The sequence below is a fragment of the Leptinotarsa decemlineata genome, unplaced genomic scaffold, assembly GCF_025532065.1.
Source record: "Leptinotarsa decemlineata unplaced genomic scaffold, Ldec_3_MD MMD2_P_RNA_scaffold_9, whole genome shotgun sequence".
Taxonomy (NCBI): Eukaryota; Metazoa; Arthropoda; class Insecta; order Coleoptera; family Chrysomelidae; genus Leptinotarsa; species Leptinotarsa decemlineata.
Window position 1 is genome coordinate 8,713,694 of NW_027412536.1, and position 21,935 is coordinate 8,735,628.

Consider the following 21,935-nt stretch of genomic DNA (forward strand, 5'->3'; position numbering starts at 1 on the left):
AAAATACATGCATATCTGCATATTCATTGAATGTAAACTGTTCGGCCATATCAAAAAAATTCAAAATATCCTATAGAATATTGACAATACAATGATAGTCATATGACAACGCACCACTCAACAAAACAAAATCGCATTCCAGTTTCTCATTTTTTATCAAAACTTTCTAAAAGGTTTTTTTGTCAACATCTGTGAAAGAAATGGAACATAATTATTCCCTGGATATTTTTCACCTGATCATGTGCAGCCGTTTTTGTAGTTCATTCGTTTGCTTTTTATTAGTATAGTAAATATTTTTTCCGATGTGCGTTTTTTCAGCTAAATTTAGATTCGTGTTAAAGAATTTCTCCCATAAAATTATAATTATCAGTGAAACTCCTCAACAGTTTAGCTGTGAAGAAGAATTTGAAACATTCGAATGTTGAGTTTCATGAGATTCAGATAACTGATCAACACGAAACGTGATTATTCCACACGTATTATGTACATACAAAATATGGAATGAATTCGATATTTCGTAGTAGAGTAGCTTGTTAGTTCAAAAACACCACGAATCTACAGAACTTGATATTTCTTTTGAAAAAATATCTGCTATCACAATTGTGACTTAAACTTCCATATAGGTACTGTACTTTTTGTTTACGACTTCATTTTAGCATACTTTGTATTATTCCTGTTATAAATGTTGTTGAATTAACGTTATCATTATTATTTCTGCTTTGATAATTATTCATTTCAAATAATGGTGGACGAGCGGGTTTGATGTCGTCGAGTAGAACTACATTTTTATCAAGACTCGTTGCTCCGATCGACTTTCTACACGAGTACTTTTATTCATAAAATTGTCCAAGTAACCTTATTTTGTTGAAAAATATTGAAAAATATCTGTCATTTCAAAGTTTTGGGGTGTGGACCATCGGGGGTAGTCCGTTCCTGACTTTGTAGCAAAACAACTGACTCCTGCATGAAAGCTCATCGACGGAATTCATTTGTTTAGTCAATTACCAAAATTTGGATGATTTTGAATATTCACTTGAAAAGTTATCAAAGAAAAACATTTTTCATTTTGTAACTTCGAGGGCCCGTAACTTGGTTACGAAGACTTTTAGGAAAAAAAGTTATATGAAGTACTGGTGATATTTTGACCCCATCTATACATTCCCGAAAGGAAAAGAGGAAGTCCAGGGACACCCTGTATATTTCATTATATTCAATTATATCGATCACCTCCAAACAAACGTTCAATTATATACTTATGTACTTCATTCTACTGTCTTATTTCGACTTGATATTCATAATGATCACAATTTATTCTGTTCTGAGTGTTTTTGTGAGAAATTGATTTTCTGTCATTTTTTAATAAACCATAAAACTCTTTTCTGTTTGAGATCATATATTCCACGATTTGTTCAAAAATGCCATATTTGGTAAAGAATTTGTGAGATAAGGGATCTCCACAAAAGTTTCAATATGTTATATCCAGCAATTTGGGTAAAGACATAATTTTTAAAAACTATCACACAGGTCGCGTGGGTAAAATACTCATTTTCATCGTACGAAGGAATTTGGAAATTTATGATCAGAATCCTGTCTGTGATTTTCTTGTATGAATATATCAAAGTACATATAAAATGTACCGCGTTGGTTTTTTTTAGGAAAAGCATTTTCTCGAGGACGCGTTATTGATACATGTTTGAGAGGAGAACGAGCTCGAGTTCATATTATGTGTCTTATCGGATCTTATTGAGAAGAAATACCTCTATGCGTTGCAATGTCCCTGCAGACCACTATCTATTCCCCGCTAAAGCAATTCACTCGCGTATAAAAATTGAAATACGATCCGAATATTGAAATTGAATCCATCAAGAATGTTTCCTGAGTGGATGAGCGATTGAGAATCTTTAGGAAAATATGATTTGGAATATTGTATGAGGTGGTTTTTCAAATTTCATGACAGATCACATTCAACATATATTCAGTATAATAGCGATATTTTTTTGTAAGAACTTGCTCACTATATGATATATTGTACTTAGTTCAATATTATACGAGCTCGCTTTTATTTTTCAATAAAATATGAAGTTTTCTGAACTGTTATTCAACTCGCAACTTTGCGAGTTAAATGGCGTAGTATATTTCAAGCAAAAACCTTATACCAAACCTTATACCAAAGTTTCAGTATAACCCCTTCTGGGGTTATACTGAAACTTTCTAGGTTCTAGCTGTATAAGGGGTATCTTATCAAAGCTGCAGAACACTGGACAGATGATTGATGTAGCAGGTCGAGTAATATGCTTGTATATGAACAGTTTGTTATCCGTACCCTGTCAAACATTTCCTAGAGTGAGAGAATGCGCGCTTTCCATCACAGCTTTCACTCTGACATGTACTGTCTTTTATGATTTCCAAGTAAACTGCTTCCCAAAACATATGTCCTTGACCACGAATATTTTTCAGTCACACGTTATCAGGAAATTAAAGCACACACCTGCTTTGATAAAACATTCATATTTCATTCACCCAGTGGAAATTAGATTTTCAATGGAAGATTGACATGTTAGGTGAGAATCACAATGAAAGAATTCGATCATCTCATGAATGGTAGAAATCATCTTGCAACCTTGCAACCTAGGCGAAATCTGAATTGATATCAATTTGGAAAACGTCCATGAGTTATTGATAATAGGCCCATGTTCTGTATGATTTATATCATCAACTGTTGCTGTCTGATGTTAAAATTCTTCGAACATTATACCATTATCATGATCGATCATCCCATGTGCATTTTTATTCTCTATTATAGTTTGTAAGAATTGGTATTTTCTGGTCAGGCATTTGATATTTCCCCATAAAAATTAAAACAACATGCCACATCTTATTAGTTAACTTATATTTCAGCTGCGATTTGGAGAACTTTCTAGTTTCTCTCCCAGTTGGAGTTCTAAAAGAGGGTTCTCTGATAGTGTCCTTCGCCTCGATATTTCACATGCCTTGCTTGCGTTTTGAACTATTTCAAAATGTTTTAGGTGAAAACCGAAAAATATCAGACAGTGATCGAACTTCATTTATGTTAGTGATGTTATTGGGTCCACTGATTTAGACTATTGGAATTGTTTCGATTCTAGCTCTGGGACGATCGGTATTATTTGCGTAATGTCTAACCCATGTTATAACTAATACATTAATAGATACGAAGTTGTTAATTCCCAAGTCGCACAAGTATTTATAAGGATACAACCGCTGATTAACACAGAAAAAAAACATTTTGAGAAACACACGCATATCACCTCGTAGATAGTTTTTGGATCATTTTCATTGTCACCCTATTTATCCATGTGTAAATAAAATTACTTTATTAGTTATGTTGGAAAGTGAAGAGTATAACTTATTTCATAGCAGATATGTCAATTCTCGAAATATTTCAACTTTTATATACTATTTGAATTTTATGATTTGAGTGACGATGACCTGAGAAACAGTGATTTCTGAGAAAAGAGCAAAGATCTCTCTTCTCAACAACAGTTCTGGGTAGAGGCCCGGTTGTTTTAATAATGTAAATTTCAAATACACTAAGGAAACATTCGCAACATTGTGTATCATAACGTTCCTAATGAATTATCGTTTGTGAACTTCATGTTGAACATAGCAGTTTATGTACTTAGGTATATTTGCATATTATAATATCAGGAGATGATATCGCATATTATTCACAGTCATAAAATCAACTTAATTAAATTTGGAGTGACAATTTCTCCAACGGGAGTGATACAATTATATAATATAATGCCTACTACAACATTCATAGTTTTTTCTAAGGAAGAAAAAGAAATCATAATATCAATATCAATAATGACATTAGATTATTTGAAAAGGATTGTATTCTAACGAGAGTGATTCTTATCGTAACTTTCGTCTTTTTTAACATATTTTTTTAATCTCATCAATGGCATGTTCCAAGTTTTGCATAAGGCACTGGAGTTTATTCATTTTACCAAGGCACAAAATGCCAATGGGAGTCCCTACAGGGAAAATATCAGATATAAGTGATAAGTGAACGTTTGAATAGTTCTTAAAAAAATTTGAATTGAAAAAAACTCGGCAAAATTAACAATTTTTGAACAACAATTCTGTACATATTTCTCATAAGACATATCCATTTCCTCAGATGCATCAAAATATTCAACGCCATATTTTCCATTTTACATTTGTCATGTTTCATTCATATTGTTGTTTTATAATTTCATAATTTGTATTGAAAATAAATATTGTAAGTATGATATGCAAATTTGTTTTTCAAACTCTGCTGAGTTCTCTTAGAGTTTTTGTCATATTGTCTGTCTTCATCTTGTAGACATTTTTGAAAAGCCTGGATAACAAAAAAGAGTATTGTTGAGAGGTACAATTAAAAATTTCATTCATTCTGCTCATTTACTGTTCAATTGATTTATTTTGGAACGTTCTTTATCATTTCACAGCATTTCCGGAGCGACTCTATGGCACACTTTCTTTACTCAAGTCTGCTAAATAGGCTGGCTGAAATATTGACACAGTCTTCGATAAAAAATTTGTTTCGTTTTTGGTTGGCCAACGTATATATCTTTTCATATATTCGAATCGAAATTTGTGAAGGATTTCTCTGTGGATAGTTCGTATAGTTCCTTCACAAACAAAAGTATTATTGAAATCTTCTAGATGTTGTAGATTTTTCATTTGATTTTCTGATTTTATCAATTTTGAATCATTCATTTTATATATCAACAGGAGTTAGATTTCTTCTATTCTCATATGTAGGAAAATGTGATTCATTTCAGTATAACTGTCACTACCAAATACAAAAAATTGATAGAGAAACAGTCAATCAAATCAAAGATTTTCATAATTCTGAGGTAGTACTCATACAAGTTACTCATGAATTTACACTACTACTGTTTCATTGACCAGCTTACATTATCTATACCAATTGACCTATAAACAGGCAATAACGATTGACTTCATTTCAGGACGAGAGACCATTCGGGCCTGCACCGGATGTCACCCGGCGAATGGGCTCTTCCACAACGCTGAGCAAGCCGGATCCAACTGGATCACCTCCATACTACCGTTCGACCTCGGCGACAAGCAGCAGTTCGAATTCTGCTTCTTCCCGTGAGTATTCTTTTATTTCGAATACAATTACAAGTAATTTCAATCAATTAATAGTGTATCTCTATCAGAAGTCCTGAAAAACATTTTTTTTATATTGTTCAATGATCAGAAACGTTCCGAAATGGGAATACAGTTTAAATTGCTTGATCAATATTATTATGTTCAGATTGGAGTGATTGTTTTGTTATGATATTATTCTACGTATATTATTTGATATATTCAATATTCACGTAATAATAGGGGAGCCCAAGCGTGGATTTCGGGATTTACTAAAGCGCTGCAGATTGATATACAGGGGGATACTTTGTACTCGGTTAGGTACATCTACCAAATATGAGCCCCATATATAAGGCCGCCCGTGAAGGATGAAGGCCTCAAACACCCTACCGTAGTTTATTTCCCAACCTTTAGATTCTCTTGTATCTGCAGCGGTTCACTAGTTGTAAAAAAAGGAATCAAACATGTCTGTGTACTACAAATGCAGATCGGTTGTGAAATATGACACGGTCACATTCGATGGACAACATATTTCAGTTAAGGATTTGAAGAGCAGCATTATGCTACAGAAAAGAATTGGGAAAAACAATGACGTTGACTTGCAAATGATGGATGCCCAATCTAAATCGGTTTATACTGATAAGCACTTTCAAATACCGAAGAATTCATCACTTCTCATTGCAAGAATACCAGTTATAAATCGAAAAACGAAACAGTGGTAACAGAAGGAGAATGTATTGCATGCACTCCCAAAAGTAGGTTAAAATGGTCCTATTGAAAAAGCTGTGAACTTGTAGAGTTCAGATATATCTGTAGATGAGGAAATCAGATTAATGATATTGCAGTCTACTCAGGACTATGATTCAAGCAAATACAAACAAATTAGAGGTTTTAATCAAGTGGAAAGTCTACCTCCTAAATATAGATGCCATAAGTGTCATCAAGGAGGTCATTGGATTAAGAATTGTGCTTCTGCTGATGAAAATGGTGTCAAAAAGGGCACTGGTATACCAAGAAGTTTCATGGTAAACGTTGATGGTGTTCGAGTACACGGAGCAAAGATGATTGATGATGAACAGTTGCTCGTGCTACCGTGAATGAAGCAAAACTTGGCATACCTGACAACTTAGTCGAGAACAACACGTTGTATCTCGAAAAACTGGAGAACAATGTAGGGAGCCATAGTGAGAACATCAATTTCTAGCCAGTCCGACGGCTCATGTCATCACCATCAGAAGTTTCAGATGTGATTGTCAAAACAGAAGCTGACAATGATGAGTCTAAGAAATCTTCATTTTATGAAGATAATAAACCAATTGATCCTTCAACATATCTGGATTGAATAGAAAGTTCACCTGGTCACATATCGACAACACCAACGCTCGACGAACTTACAGCAATGTGTAATAGTGCGTTCCCACTCAGTTCTGATTTTTTTGACAGAATGTCGGTGACAGCTACATTAGATTGTATAGTCCTGACATTGCGCCAGAGCCTTCCAGTATAGCATTGCAGTATGACCTTCTCAGTTATCCTCCCAGAGGTCATCGGCACTATGGAGACATGTCTGGTGACAGAACGTCAACACGTACTAACAACAGAAGATATCATAGCGTATCATATCATAGCGTATCACCGTCTTTCAGGAGAAATCCTTTTTCTCCCCCTGGGAAGCATCATACACATTTAGGCGGTATGAGTACGAGCATGTCTTTCAGGAAACTGGAGATGCATTTTCGATCACGTTCTTCAGGGATGTCTCCTCTACATAAAGAGCGTCGCAGGCGTGATGACGATTTTCCTCAGGATTCGAATTCAAAAAAAAACTTCATATCGAAGACATCATAGCAGGAATAGGAGTATATCTTCCAGGGGATGATGACTTGTGATGAATAAACGTATGATCGTGAATGGCTTGACTCATCATACAGTTTTGTGTAACTTCGTTGCAAATAAAAAATATAAAAACAATAATTTTGTTTGATTACCATACAGACCAACTGGTTGTTTGCAATTGTCTTAGCAGTAATAATACTTGATTTGGTTCCTTAAATTACCAGATAGACTAACTGGTTGTTTTTAATTGTCTTGGCAGTAATAACAATATTTGATGTGGTTCCTTAAACTTTTTGAGAATATATTCATATTGTATAATGCTCTAATCATATAATTGGGAATATCAAGGGATATCAGAAAATATCCATCATAATTCCACATTTGAACTGAAAATTATGGTACATGAAGCAGATACGAAATGTTCATGTTTGTTCCAATGTTCATTTTCGAAATGTTTGTATTTCTTCAAGATGTTCATATTAGAACGACCCCCAACTTTTGTTTTCGGGTGATGACTGTCATCACCCGAAGACGATTGTGGATACTAACAATCGAAACGTCGTGAAGTAACTTGGGTTGGAATCTCCTCACTTTTTAATTTGATTTTTTGTTCAATTTGTTCCATTTTTAATTGTATTTCGTTTGACTATTATTTCATTTCAGGTTTTACTGCTTAATATAATTGTTTTTTCAGCTATTCATTTTTAATCTTGTTCCTTGATTTTCAATCTTCTTCAGTTCTTTCAGGGATTTAAAATCGACAATGGAAGTCGGAACTAATGAAGTTCATCAATTTGAATTGCTCAGAACGATATGCTTATTCCTCGATTTTCTTTACACATGATTGAATTCGTTCATATTGTTTAATCAATAACAAGTTGAATATTATAATGGAAAGTTGCTTTCCTGTTTGGGAAGGGGGTGATTCATTACGAAATTGTCAGAAATGCTATCCTTCCACCATAGCTACCTCAAAAAAGGCAGGAGATACTCAAAGATATTTATGAGGGATTTTTCAATATCTAAAAATCTTATTGCATATCTGGTGATTGGGAAGCGTGCACATTTTGCATCATGAACATGTTTCTTATCAGATCATTTTCTGTTAGCTGATGAATAATCATCTCCATTTCTGCTGATGGATTGCCATTTGGTGGAAAAAAAAATTACATTCGAAGATGAAAGCTTCACACTGGTCAACTTGATATTGAAGGATGAAATTTCGATGAAGTGTATCATAGATGAACGAAAAAAAATTATATACCATAGAAATTATTATTTGATTCTGATCGATATTTTATCATAATACGATAAAAACATAAATGTACAGCATTTTCATTGATTTCATGAATGATGTGAAGAAAGCAGAAATGGAATAATAATTTTTGGGAAAGAAAGTTTTTGGCTTTCTACTACTCCATCTGATACAAAAAAAAGGAATGAGAGAATCTTCCAAAGAAAGGAAAGAAGTAATCAATTTGAAAATAAGTAACTCTATACATGGATGTGTAGATCATGCAAAGAAGTAACTTTCAGATACAAACTGTAAGAAAGTCCTCCTGAAACAGCTACTTTCATATAAGCATTGAATTACACGAAAGAAAAAAAATTCTTTCGAAACAAATACTTCTATATGAACACTGAATTATACAGAAGATACTTTTCTCTACTCAGTTTGTATATCAAACATTTGTTGTGGAATAAGAATCAGATATCATTCACATGAGTTCTACTTTGAATGAATGGTAATAAATTGTACTCACATGGAACACTGTCACCCGATGTTTCGCCTTAAGACACTTGCCACGCTTAAGACACTCTATACACATCCATGTATAGAGTTACTTATTTTCAAATTGATTACTTCCTTCCTTCCTTTGAAAGATTCTCTCATCCCTTCTTTTTTGTATCAGATGGAGTAGTAGAAAGCCAAAAACTTTCTTTCCCAAAAATTAATCACTCCTAAAAATATAACCCTTTTTAATTGGAATAATAATATTGCCTCAAAATTTTTCTACCTAGAACAGATGAAACTGAAACCCGTTCGATGATGAATTGTAATTCATCAACAAAATTTGTATACCTGTTACGTCATTTCAATTATGAAGAAGTGAATATGTTCAATAATAAGATGAATGATTATGTAATAAACTGATTACAAATTAGTCGATAGAGAGATTTATTACCCCATTTTGAACTGTATATTTGTTGTTTCTGGGATTCAAACCATTGAATGAAATTTTATCCTTTCAAAAAACTATACAGCGTTGCCAAAAGTGAGAAATCGAATACATGAAAACCCGTCGGAAGGTAATAAAAAATTACCATGAATAAAATCTCTACATAATACTGACTCCTATAAAAAAATCTATATTTTTTTTCAGTTACTCTTTCCCGTCAAGAAAAATGTTATAAGAATAATTAATTCTTCTGTTCGAATCGAAATGAATGTTTTTCAGAAGATATTTTTCAAACACAATGATATCCAATCTCCTGACAGCAAAAAGTTGTTTCGAATTGTACTACTTCCTGCATGATTTTTTTAGTCGAAACCGAATTATGAATGAATGTCATGAAGTTTTTTATACGTTTAGGTAAAAGGAGCTTGAAAATGTGATAGCATGGATAGGAAATTATTATTTAGGCGAAGAAATCTGTTTTCATCACTGTATTGTAGAGTGATGAAAACAGATATGTGAGTTGATATGAAATGATAGGTTATATTTGAAATATTAATTTCATCTAGACAGCTTGAGACGGTTCGTTCTGGAACCCAATACATCCTCACATTGCATATATAGAGATACGAGACAGATAAAATATGTTGGGGAAAAGTATATTTCAAATTTTTGTGAAAGAAGAAAAATATTTTTATCATTTTCATAATTGTTCCGGATATTCCATAAACTGATCATGATTCGAAGCAAAAAGTTGTCAATGGTTACTCTATTATATAAATCTCTGGATCGTAAACTCATACATCAAAATAAATCACATAATTTCATGGCATTTGTATCTTATATTAGATTAACAAATTAGCTATCCATATGCATTTTGTGAATTATCGTTCACGGTTTACAAAAAACCTCCTACCCAAGTTTCATATTATCATTATAAACTCACACTTACACATTATATCAGTATGTGGACGGCCGATTAATTAGATGATGACCGTATAATTACCTGAGACTTATCTAACCATATTAGTCTCAGTGAAAGTTCAGTGATAGTGATGTTACTATTTGTATATTGCTGACAAATTCGATCACCTTCCCCAAGAGTGTCTTCTCCACGTAAAGGTCGTAATGGCGGTTCACAAAGTTCACTACGTTTCTCCAAGAAAGGAAATGAATGTTTGGACGAACAATGGCATGGCAGTGGTCGAACCGTATTTCACAGAAAAAGAAAGGGGAATATTTGATCACCTTCTCCAAGAGTGTCTCCTCCACATAAGGAACGTCGCAGGTGTGATGACGATTTTCCTCAGGATTCGAATTCAAAAAAAACTTCATATCGAAGACATCATAGCAGGGATAGGGGTATATCTTCCAGGGGATGATGACTTGTGATGAATAAACGTATGATCGTGAACAGTTTTGTGTAACTTCGTTGTAAATAAAAAATTCAGAAATAATAATTTTGTTTGATTACCAGATAGACTAGCTGGTTGTTTTCAATGGTCTGAGCGTTAATAATTATATTTGATGTGGTTCCTTAAGTTTTTTCAGAATATGTTTATATTGTATAATACTATTATATAATTGTAGTCCTCTGCTGCATTCAGAAGATATCCATCATATTTACACATCTGAAATGAAAATTATGATACGAAATGTTCATGATTTGAAATGTTTGTATTTGTTCAAGATGTTCATATAACTACAATTTGTATGCCCCAGTATCTGTATCGATCTACCAGTTGATGATTAAAAACCTTCAAATCAAATCAAAATTATTTACAGAAAAGTGTCAGATTGAGGTAGGGTGAGTTAATTACATGCTAAAAAGTGTATAGTCCAGTAATCTGACAGTTTGAGAGTGACGTAAAGAAAGGAGAGGGCAGCAAAAATAACGCCATTTCGACATTCTCGAGCGTAGCTATTTTTTTATTTTGAAGGAAATAATTCAAGGATAACGAAAAATATATAATCTGATGGTTTCCGCAAGCCGTAATAACAAAAATTCGTCGATAATGTTCAACGCGTGCAGCTGTGTGATACCTATATTTCCCTCTCCGAGTTTCTATTCCTCTTTCACTTTTTCTCTATCTAATACTCTCTCACTCCGTTCCTACTCTGAATTCTGTTGCCATGATGTCATCACAGCTTATCATAGAGATTCGTTCGTGATGAAGATGATGATTAATTATTCAATTAATTTTGAAAAATTAAATTTTTTGAGCATTTTTTTTAATAATTTTTTTTATAAATACATGTATTCTACTTAAAAAACATGCACTTATTAATTTGCATGCTATTTCCTGATATTTTCAATTAAGTTCAATGATTTAAAAAAAATATATTTTTTTTGTCAGATTAGGCAAATCCCTCTAGATAATCGTCAGATTATGAGACAACACCTCTAGAACATGAAGATAAACGATATATATCTCAATCTGACGTATTTGCACATTATAATAATGGCCGCAAGTTTGCGTCAGATCGAAATCGCTAGATTATTGAATCAGATATTTTTTTTTGTTGCACTCAACACCCCCTTAGAAAATCTGACGCACTCGATTACATTTTTTTCCTTTTCACTTTTAACCCTTACAACCACCCGCATCATGCAAACGATCAGAGTAACATACGAACATTATTAAAAATACGTAGGACATTGATGCTATCAATATCTGACGCGGTCGAGTATGTCCATGCAACAGTATTTTTTTAACATATTTAAAAATCTATAGCCGCTTTCCCCACCGATGGAAAGGTATATATCATATAAAAATTTTTTCTTCTTATCATCTAAGCTTTGCAACCTAATATGTCTCTATGACGCTCGAGTAAATCCCCATTTTGCATCTTGGGCTCCCCTACTATAATTTTTTTCCGATGGATATATTAATGACCACACTGAAGCCTTAGAGAAAGCCTCAGAAAAAATCTTAGATACATGCCAGTTCTTTCGCTATGTGGTGATATTGTTTCAATCTAAACCGTAGCAGATAATTGAGACAACTGAATGAAAAAAACGTAATTATTGTGGAGAACAGTACAAGATACTGTTTTCGCTTTTTTACGAATAAATTATTATTTCAGGAAATATAAAAATTGGGTGGAAGAATTGTTTCGTATTTGAAATGTACTGAAACGATGTAACAATAAATCAAATATTGATAAATCGATAAAATCACGATACAGTGTTATATCAGCTTTTTATAGCGTTTCTTCTGAAATGACAGTGACAACGTTTAACATCAGTCATGTAACTTTTTTCGGCAATAATGTAATCTAGTTGTCTACTTATAGAGAACATCATCGAAAGAAACGAAAAGCGAATTTCCATTCGTTTGTTACTGTTGAAACTTGACTTCTCAACGGAACGCTCCTACTCCGACATTTTGGATAGAAATCACTATTTGAGTAATATCTTCGAAAAGAAAACACCATGTTCTATTGAGTAGTTAGAAAAAGTATAAACGGCTTTGTTTATTTATTTTGACTACAATCCACTTCTGTTTGATGTGAAAATGATATTATTTTCTCCCAACATCGTTCTTGAGAAATTATACCTCTGTTTCAAATAAATTTTCAAAAACTGAATGACGTCGGAAATGAATGACTCGTTAATTGATGAAAATCAATAACACTATCCATGATGAAAATTAATCAATTTTCACAAACATTTTCATTCCTAGACCCTTTTTGCTAACACCGTAGCTTTCTCGGGAGCAATGAGTGGATGTAACTGGAAGTGACGTATAAGCTGGCATTTCTTCCGTAGTACTTTTGTGCACTTATTCATTTTTGGACATAATTTCGACACATCAGGCGTGTTATCGACAGATAATTTTTACGACGGACATCTAAGTCAACTTCTATTTGAAGAAAAAAGATCTCTATCTTCAACTCATTTTGTACAGGAGTAGAACGTATAGGCTGCGGTGTGGAGCTGCTTGCACTTGCTCATCCGATGCATAACGTTAACGTTTTCATGCAAATAACTCTAATGCAAAAAACGATAAAATCATGGGTATAAATTATATTATATTATATATTAGTATGAATAACTACTACAATAAATCACATTATTATCACATTTTCCTCAGGGATCATTTCGGGATGTTCACTTACCTTTGTCACATATATATTCAGGTACTTCAGTATTTTCAATTTTTCGTTCTTTATCTGATTTTTGCGAGCTTTCGATCAATTTTCATTTATACATTTCACGACAAATTGTAAAACTACTGTTACTACAAAAAAACTGCATGAAATAAACAAATATTTTCGTAATTGTTGTCGTAGCCAGAGCATAACTGATGTACTTTTTGGTCTGTGAAGGGTGAAATATTTCGAAACTGAACAAAGCATACCTAAAAATAGTTACGCGTGCATTTGTGGAAGCTCGTATTGGTTTGATTTGTCACAGACCTCGCAACTTATTCCATCTTTCTTAGATTTCTGGGTTAACTTCTTGAAGTCAGCACCTCATCTGAAACAACTACTCGTCTCTAAGGACACCTGAATTGTTTTCAAACATTAACATTCAAAAGCAATATCTTTCATAGAATGTACACTGACATTTCTCCAAATCTGAATCTAGTTACTTTAATATTAACTGCAGGGGTATTTAGTAATTTCAAATGAACTTTTTTTTGCAGTTTGTGTCGAAAATAGTCATTAAATCCATTTCCTCAAGAGTTCACGTTTATAATTTTTCATTTGTTTTTCTCGAGTTTTCGATTTTCTATTTACTCAAAGAAAGCAATAGCCAAAATATCTTGTTCGTGAGACAATTTCATTTTCATTCCATATGCAATATTTTTCATTGAAAATATATGCAGCAAGCATATGTGTATTTTGGAATAATTCATAAGACCGGCGTAATTATTTATTATAATCAATTCAAGTCCTTAACAAACGTTCAATTCGGTCGGACAAGCTTTCAACATGAGTGAACACTTTCCCTTCTTCTTAATCTGATTTCAACCCTTTCTAACCCATATAATTTGATTTTCCACATTTTCTAAGATCAGCTACTCGCACCGTTAACCTCATTCTTCTCATCTAAATGGGATATTCCATAAATGCATATGTGACTATCTTGAGGTATACTATGTTCATTTTCGAAATGTTTCACCATTCCCTTTCACAGGCCCAAACATACATCAATTATGCTCTGGGCGGGTAAACAATAGTAGGCAACCGCCTTCAGACTATACTCAATTAGATGAGTAAATAGGTCATCGGGGGAAAAGCCACAAACTTCAATAGCAGTATTGTGGTCAACAATAACAAAAATATTCGTTCATGTCATGTAGTATTTTTGTATTAACACTAGTTCCACGATTTGCCGTGAAATGAAGCGTTTTTACAAAAAGAATGAATGAAAATAGATCGAAAGCTCGCAAACATCAGATAACGACCAGAAAATTGAAAATACTGAAGTACCTTATTATTATAGTAATGAAGATGAGTGAACATCACAAAATGATCTCTGAAAAATGTGATAATGATAAAATTTATAAAAGTAATAATAATAATTCATTTTTAGGAGTGATTAATTTTTGGGAAAGAAAGTTTTTGGCTTTCTACTACTCCATCTGATACAAAAAAATGGATGAGAGAATCTTCCAAAGAAAGGAAGGAAGTAATCAATTTGAAAATAAGTAACGCTATACATGGATGTGTAGATCATGCAAAGAAGTAACTTTCAGACACAAACTGAAAGAAAGTCCTCCTGAAACAGCTACTATCATATAAACATTGAATTACACGAAAGAATGAATGAAGTGTGTGTATATTCTATAATGTTATCCAATTTGGTTCTGAAGAGCCTTAGGGCAAGTGTCTTAAGGTGAAACACCGGTGTATACCAGTTAGGGTGACAGTGTTCCATGTGAACACAATTTATTACCATTCATTCAAAGTAGAACTCATGTGAATGATATCTGATTTTTATTCCACAACGAATGTTTCAAATACAAACTGATTAGAGAAAAGTATCTTCTGTATAATTCAGTGTTCATATAGAAGTATTTGTTTCGAAAGAATTTTTTTTTCTTTCGTGTAATTCAATGTTTACATGAAAGTAGCTGTTTCAGGAGGACTTTCTTTCAGTTTGTGTCTGAAAGTTACTTCTTTGCATGATCTACACATCCATGTATAGCGTTACTTATTTTCAAATTGATTACTTCCTTCCTTTCTTTGGAAGATTCTCTCATCCATTTTTTTGTATCAGATGGAGTAGTAGAAAGCCAAACACTTTCTTTCCCAAAAAATAATTCATCATAATATATAATATAATATAATTTACAACAATGATTTTATTGTTTTTGTGTTTGTTGAAATGTGGGTCATTTCAAATACGAAAACGTAAACTTCGGGATTTTGAGTGTAGCAACCAGCATGTACCGGATAAGCAAAGTGCAAACAGTTCAACACCGCAGTCTATGCGTTCTACTCCTGCGCACGCCAAATGAATAATAGTTTAAAAAACTAAGTAAACACGCTTCAGTAGAAACACAAACTGAAGAATATAAAATAATTCGAAACTAATTTGGGATTGTGTTCAACATCGTGTCCTATGGCTTGATGTAACTATAACGACTTTTAATAAATCTATTAACAAAAAAAAATCAATTTCATCGTAAAGAAGCGTGGGATGCTTTAAATTGATTTTTGTACAGCTGCAAAAAAAAACTTGACATTTTTGCATCTCTATTGATGCGTAAATGTTAACTTTTTTCACTGTCAGAATAATTTACAAAATAAATATGAAACATTACTTTTTGAAAGATTCATTTTCAACAGAGTCATTCATCAATTGATTATTAATCATGAAACGATTTTATCTATTAGAATGATAATTGATGTTCCAAGTTGCTGCTGATCAGAAAAGTTGATTCAAGAATTTTATAGATATTTTCATTTGTTTGTAAGATGATGAACAATTAAATATTTTGTTAGAAATCTCAATTCTGTTATTCAAACTAACTTCTATGTATGCTTCTGCTACGGAGGCAGATTTCCAGCCACCGTGAAGTTTTATGGATGTAATGTTGCCCCCTGCATTGTTCAGAAGAGTTACAGAGCCTGTGCGATCAATCTAGAAACGTTTTTCAATTCATTCATCCTCCCATGTTGGTTATTACATTTTTCTCTCGAATATTTAAAAAATAATCTGTTATTTTTTGTATGAGGCGGCCGTAGTGCTCTATACCTGCGATATATCTCAGTATGATCAGAATTTAAAACAGTAAACGTTCTTGCGTCTGGTATTTGAGAAACAATATAGATCCAGCATATTCAATGGTATCAATAGTTATATATACCATAATTCTTCACAGCGACAAGTACAGCTGATCTAACAAACTTATGATAATATCTGAATCTTTTAAAGTAAACTTATTTTTTTATCAGTCACTTGAGTAAATTCATTATTATCATCCCTTGATAAAAGTTTAGATTTCTTTTCTCGGTATCCAACGCTTTTGTTTCCAATGAGCGGGATCAATTTTGAAAACTTCCTTATATCAATATTTTCTTTAACATTTAATGTACTTTTCAACATTGAATAGCCACTCCATAACGTAAAAGATTTTATAATTTTTGCATATAAGGACATTTTCAGAAACCTTTTCTACATGTTTCTTGTCGCATTATATTCACGAAATTAGCCATATGTTTTCTCATATACTAACTTGGATTTGGCCGATAACATATTAGATAATATTGCTTTTGCTTTCACATATATCCAATGGGTATCACTACCACTATTATGATCAACATCCATCTTCATGAAAATAACTTGAAATTAAGGCACTACGACCAAACACAGTCAAACACGCGGCTAGCCAAAAAACCGTTTCTGAAGTAACGACACAGAAAGACCACTGGATGCTGTGGAATTGTATTGGAAGTATTGATAATATTAGGAATAAAGTATATGGAGAAAAAAAGTATTATTTATTTATTTTGGACTTCTGAAATACGATTCAACTGAAAACATTGAGTGAGTCGTTTAAAAGCATTAACTTATCGGGACATAAAACCACGTCAAGAAATTTGTTTGAAGGTGGTCGACAATGTTTCTTTGTGCATTTCATTAATTCAGACTTTCATTGTCTAATATGATATAAATTGATTTGAAATTTATGAAAAAATATATGAATATTTAGGAAAATTTGCTGAAAAAACAACAATTATTGTAAGCAAATTTATAATTTCGGTTTTTATCACCTAATATAATTGTTATTTTTTCAGTTGATTCTTTAATTTATATCATATTCTGGAAGAACAACTCAGTAGCACTTGTGCTAACTGGTTGAACTTCGCCTTTTGTTATATCAGCAACCAGCTCTGTAATGCATGTAAATATTTGGATGTAACTACAGCTGGGAAACAATAGAGACTATTATTATTATTTGAAACTAAAACTCCAAACTGATGAAATGCACTTCAAGGAGTATTAGAAGTATTTATTTTCACTATATTTAAGACGATGTGAATTCTCATTCACAGTGTTTGTATTTCGTGTATAAAATTCATTTTGCGCACTTAATACAAAAATAAATATTTTATTTCTGACCGGGATATTATAAGCTTATATCGTCATAGTTACGCTATCAATAAAGAGGGTCATAACTCCCTTGGGACATTATAGATTTCATAATTCCCTCTACCTTTCACAAGTAAAAATAAATAGAAATGAAAACTGAACCATATTTTATTTATTCACGTCATTACAAATAATAAATGTACAATTTTGAAATGTTCCCTGAAAATTACTCCCGCCACTGGAAACAATTTCTTCTTTTGTATGGCTGGAGCTTCTGTTCACTACAGTCGAGGTACCTGCCTCTTCTGATGACAAAGTAGACAACATACGCGCCGTTTTATTTCTCAATTCGATGCTATCCTCCAAATACCCCTCTGCCACCGTGGAACTTTTCCAACCTCCGTGTCTTTTTAAGTTAGTCATAGTTGCTCATGCATTGGCTGGAGCAGTAGCAGAAGTGCGAAGAAGGCAATGTCCCGTATAGGAAGATGAGTTTGGCAATCCTAAAAACATTGCGATTTTGCTGGGGATTTTCCCAAACATGTTTTTTCCAATTGGCTGAGATGTACATTTATTTTGTCGGAAGCTCAAAAAAAATCGTTCAATACCTTTAGGACGCAAAGACATATAAAGTCTTAATAAAGGCAAAGCGGAGAAATTTTTTTCATCCACAACTGTAAATTTCTTCGATACACCAGTTTTACTTTCCGGTACGTTCACTACCATAACGGAATCCCGGTCCTCTATATCCGATATCTTCATATTCAAAAGTTCCTGACTTCTGCATCCTCCAAAATAACCCATAATCAAAACAACCTATAACAAAAAAAAGTAAATGAATACACACAAAAAGAAAAATAAGAAAAAAATTACCTTATGCAATAAATGAATATCATTAGGAGCGTCCTTTAGGAATCTGATAACATCTTTAGGAGATAAAACAGCAGACTTTTTCGGCTTATAACTCTTACTCTTCCGTTTCAAAAAAGCCTGTAGTTCATTGAACTTGGTGATATCTCGTTTCTCATGTATAGTCACCATCGATTTTAGCATTGACCTTTTAGTCCATAAAGAATTCGGACTATACGTTTCTGACTGAAACGAATAAACACAATTACTACCAAATCTACCGAAAAACATAGAAAATTCCTTACCAGTTCTTGAAAATATGCCAGAAATACAGTTTCAGTGACATCTTTTGGCATAACATTTTTCCGTGTCAGCCAGTCCAGATATATCTTGTATTCTTTTTGGTATACGGCTTCACTTTTCGATGGAATTAATGATTCTCTTGCTTGTTCAGCTTTTTTCAAAATATCCTCCATTATATTTGGGGTAGAAAACACGTTTTCACCGCAAACACAGCTTGATAACAAAGTTCTGTTTATAAACAAGTAACATAGCAACAACCTAGCAACAAGAAAACTCTACTATAATCAACGGTACCTGATTCAAATATACCGGGAAGGTAATGAATTGGTACATTTTTCCGTTTCAAAAATGAACAAAATTTCATTGAAATCGGTCAGAAATAAAATTATCTATGTACCACGGGAATTAATGAGCCTTAATAACCTCAGGCAATTGCTGTCCCTCGGGCCAGAGGCCCTCGGGACGCAAACTTTGCCATCGGTAATTAAGGCCCTCCTAATTCCCTTGATACATAAATAACTATTATTTCTGACCGGGATATTATAAGCTTATATCGTCATAGTTACGCTATCAATAAAGAGGGTCATAACTCCCTTGGGACATTATAGATTTTATAATTCCCTCTACTTTTCACAAGTAAAAATAAATAGAAATGAAAACTAAACCATATTTTATTTATTCACGTCATTACAAATAATAAATGTACAATTTTGAAATGTTCCCTGAAAATTACTTCCGCCACTGGAAACAATTTCTTCTTTTGTATGGCTGGAGCTTCTGTTCACTACAGTCGAGGTACCTGCCTCTTCTGATGACAAAGTAGACAACATACGCGCCGTTTTATTTCTCAATTCGATGCTATCCTCCAAATACCCCTCCGCCACCGTGGAACTTTTCCAACCTCCGTGTCTTTTTAAGTTAGTCATAGTTGCTCCTGCATTGGCTAGAGCAGTAGCAGAAGTGCGACGAAGGCAATGTCCCGTATAGGAAGATGAGTTTGGCAATCCTAAATACATTGCGATTTTGCTGGGGATTTTCCCAAACATGTTTTTTCCAATTGGCTGAGATGTACATTTATTTTGTCGGAAGCTCATGAAAAATTGTTCAATACCTTTAGGACGCAAAGACATATAAAGTCTTAATAAAGGCAAAGCGGAGAACTCTTTTTCATCCACAACTGTAAATTTCTTCGATACACCAGTTTTACTTTCCGGTACGTTCACTACCATAACGGAATCCCGGTCCTCTATATCCGATATCTTCATATTCAAAAGTTCCTGACTTCTGCATCCTCCAAAATAACCCATAATCAAAACAACCTATAACAAAAAAAAGGAAATAAATACACACAAAAAGGAAAATAAGAAAAAAATTACCTTATGCAATAAATGAATATCATTAGGAGCGTCCTTTAGGAATCTGATAACATCTTTAGGAGATAAAACAGCAGACTTTTTCGGCTTATAACTCTTACTCTTCCGTTTCAAAAAAGCCTGTAGTTCATTGAACTTGGTGATATCTCGTTTCTCATGTATAGTCACCATCGATTTTAGCATTGACCATTTAGTCCATAAAGAATTCGGACTATACGTTTCTGACTGAAACGAATAAACACAATTACTACCAAATCTACCGAAAAACATAGAAAATTCCTTACCAGTTCTTGAAAATATGCCTGAAATACAGTTTCAGTGACATCTTTTGGCATAACATTTTTTCGTGTCAGCCAGTCCAGATATATCTTGTATTCTTTTTGGTATACGGCTTCACTTTTCGATGGAATTAATGATTCTCTTGCTTGTTCAGCTTTTTTCAAAATATCCTCCATTATATTTGGGGTAGAAAACACGTTTTCACCGCAAACACAGCTTGATAACAAAGTTCTGTTTATAAACAAGTAACATAGCAACAACCTAGCAACAAGAAAACTCTACTATAATCAACGGTACCTGATTCAAATATACCGGGAAGGTAATGAATTGGTACATTTTTCCGTTTCAAAAATGAACAAAATTTTATTGAAATCGGTCAGAAATAAAATTATCTATGTACCACGGGAATTAATGAGCCTTAATAACCTCAGGCAATTGCTGTCCCTCAGGCCAGAGGCCCTCGGGACGCAAACTTTGCCATCGGTAATTAAGGCCCTCCTAATTCCCTTGATACATAAATAACTATTATTATGGCTCCTATCTGGCAAACAGCTTTTTTCTAATCAAGTATTTATTACAATTGATATTTAGCACCACACGCTTTTTTACAACAAAACTATTTCGTTGTAAATAGAGTTATTCTGATTTCACACTTGTATATATTGGTTACATCAAGCCATATCTATCTGTCGATGTGTAACAGAATCTGAAATTAGTTTGGATTTTTTAGTTTGTGTTGCTCTTTAAGCGTCTTTTTCAGTTTTTCGAACTATCATTTATTTTCCACTGTTCAGTTTGGCTTGCTTTTTCAAGCCCATTTGTTTCAATATGATATATATATATAGATATATATATATATATATATATATATATATATATAGCTTGCGCAGACAGTGGGGTTGCCTTACTTGCTCTCCCGCAGAGACTGTGTGAGGAAGTTATTCAATCCTGGCGATCCTGATCAGGATAATGAGATAAACTTATAAAATTATTTTAATGTCACCGATTCTTGATAAGTGTACAACGTTTAAAATACATCTGTCCGTTTAAAGTTAGTCAAAATCGAGTCCAAAGAAGTTGGTTACAAACAAACATACAAGAGATGCTGATAAAAGCGTGTTAATGAAAATTACTTAATGCGCAAAAGAACAACGGAAGAAGCAGCAGCTTCATCTATGATTCTTCACTGAAGTTATTCCTGCATATGCTGTTGGCGATACTGCACTGACACCTGTCGGATATAATCCATCGTCCTTCGTGGTATTAGCCAGGGGAGTAGTTGTTTTCTGATAGGTGTCAGTCCATTAACCTACTAGGAATTATACTCCGAAGGAATTTAATTTTCAATTATCGGAAATCATCAACGTTATGTTGATGATATACACTACATTGCACTGACGAGTGGCCAAACAGCCCGAAACCGGT

At 33.3% G+C, this 21,935-nt stretch overlaps 2 protein-coding genes across 2 annotated transcripts; both read right to left on the reverse strand.

Annotated features, from left to right (window-relative positions):
* Nucleotides 1-17,856: 17,856 nt before the first annotated feature.
* On the reverse strand, nt 17,857-19,474 carry LOC141480511 (uncharacterized). The gene is made up of 3 exons (XM_074170560.1): nt 18,861-19,474; nt 18,580-18,801; nt 17,857-18,522 (listed from the first exon to the last, which is right to left on the reverse strand). The coding sequence occupies exons 1-3, from the start codon at nt 19,029-19,031 to the stop codon at nt 18,136-18,138; spliced, it is 780 nt and encodes a 259-aa protein (XP_074026661.1). The 5' UTR covers nt 19,032-19,474; the 3' UTR covers nt 17,857-18,135.
* Nucleotides 19,475-19,523: 49 nt separating this feature from the next.
* LOC141480510 (uncharacterized) lies at nt 19,524-21,034 on the reverse strand. Its single transcript, XM_074170559.1, has 3 exons — nt 20,516-21,034; nt 20,235-20,456; nt 19,524-20,177 (listed from the first exon to the last, which is right to left on the reverse strand). The coding sequence occupies exons 1-3, from the start codon at nt 20,684-20,686 to the stop codon at nt 19,530-19,532; spliced, it is 1,041 nt and encodes a 346-aa protein (XP_074026660.1). The 5' UTR covers nt 20,687-21,034; the 3' UTR covers nt 19,524-19,529.
* Between the last annotated feature and the right edge of the window lie 901 nt (nt 21,035-21,935).

What these genes read in the sequence shown, in the direction of transcription:
- LOC141480511 (XM_074170560.1), bottom strand. Translation starts at nt 19,031, where the DNA reads ATGGAGGATATTTTGAAAAAAGCTGAACAAGCAAGAGAATCATTAATT. An exon ending in TGGCATATTTTCAAGAACTG is followed by an intron (nt 18,802 to 18,860) that starts GTAAGGAATTTT and finishes TATTCGTTTCAG; the next exon opens with TCAGAAACGTATAGTCCGAA. An exon ending in ATATTCATTTATTGCATAAG is followed by an intron (nt 18,523 to 18,579) that starts GTAATTTTTTTC and finishes TTTTTGTTATAG; the next exon opens with GTTGTTTTGATTATGGGTTA.
- LOC141480510 (XM_074170559.1), bottom strand. Translation starts at nt 20,686, where the DNA reads ATGGAGGATATTTTGAAAAAAGCTGAACAAGCAAGAGAATCATTAATT. An exon ending in AGGCATATTTTCAAGAACTG is followed by an intron (nt 20,457 to 20,515) that starts GTAAGGAATTTT and finishes TATTCGTTTCAG; the next exon opens with TCAGAAACGTATAGTCCGAA. An exon ending in ATATTCATTTATTGCATAAG is followed by an intron (nt 20,178 to 20,234) that starts GTAATTTTTTTC and finishes TTTTTGTTATAG; the next exon opens with GTTGTTTTGATTATGGGTTA.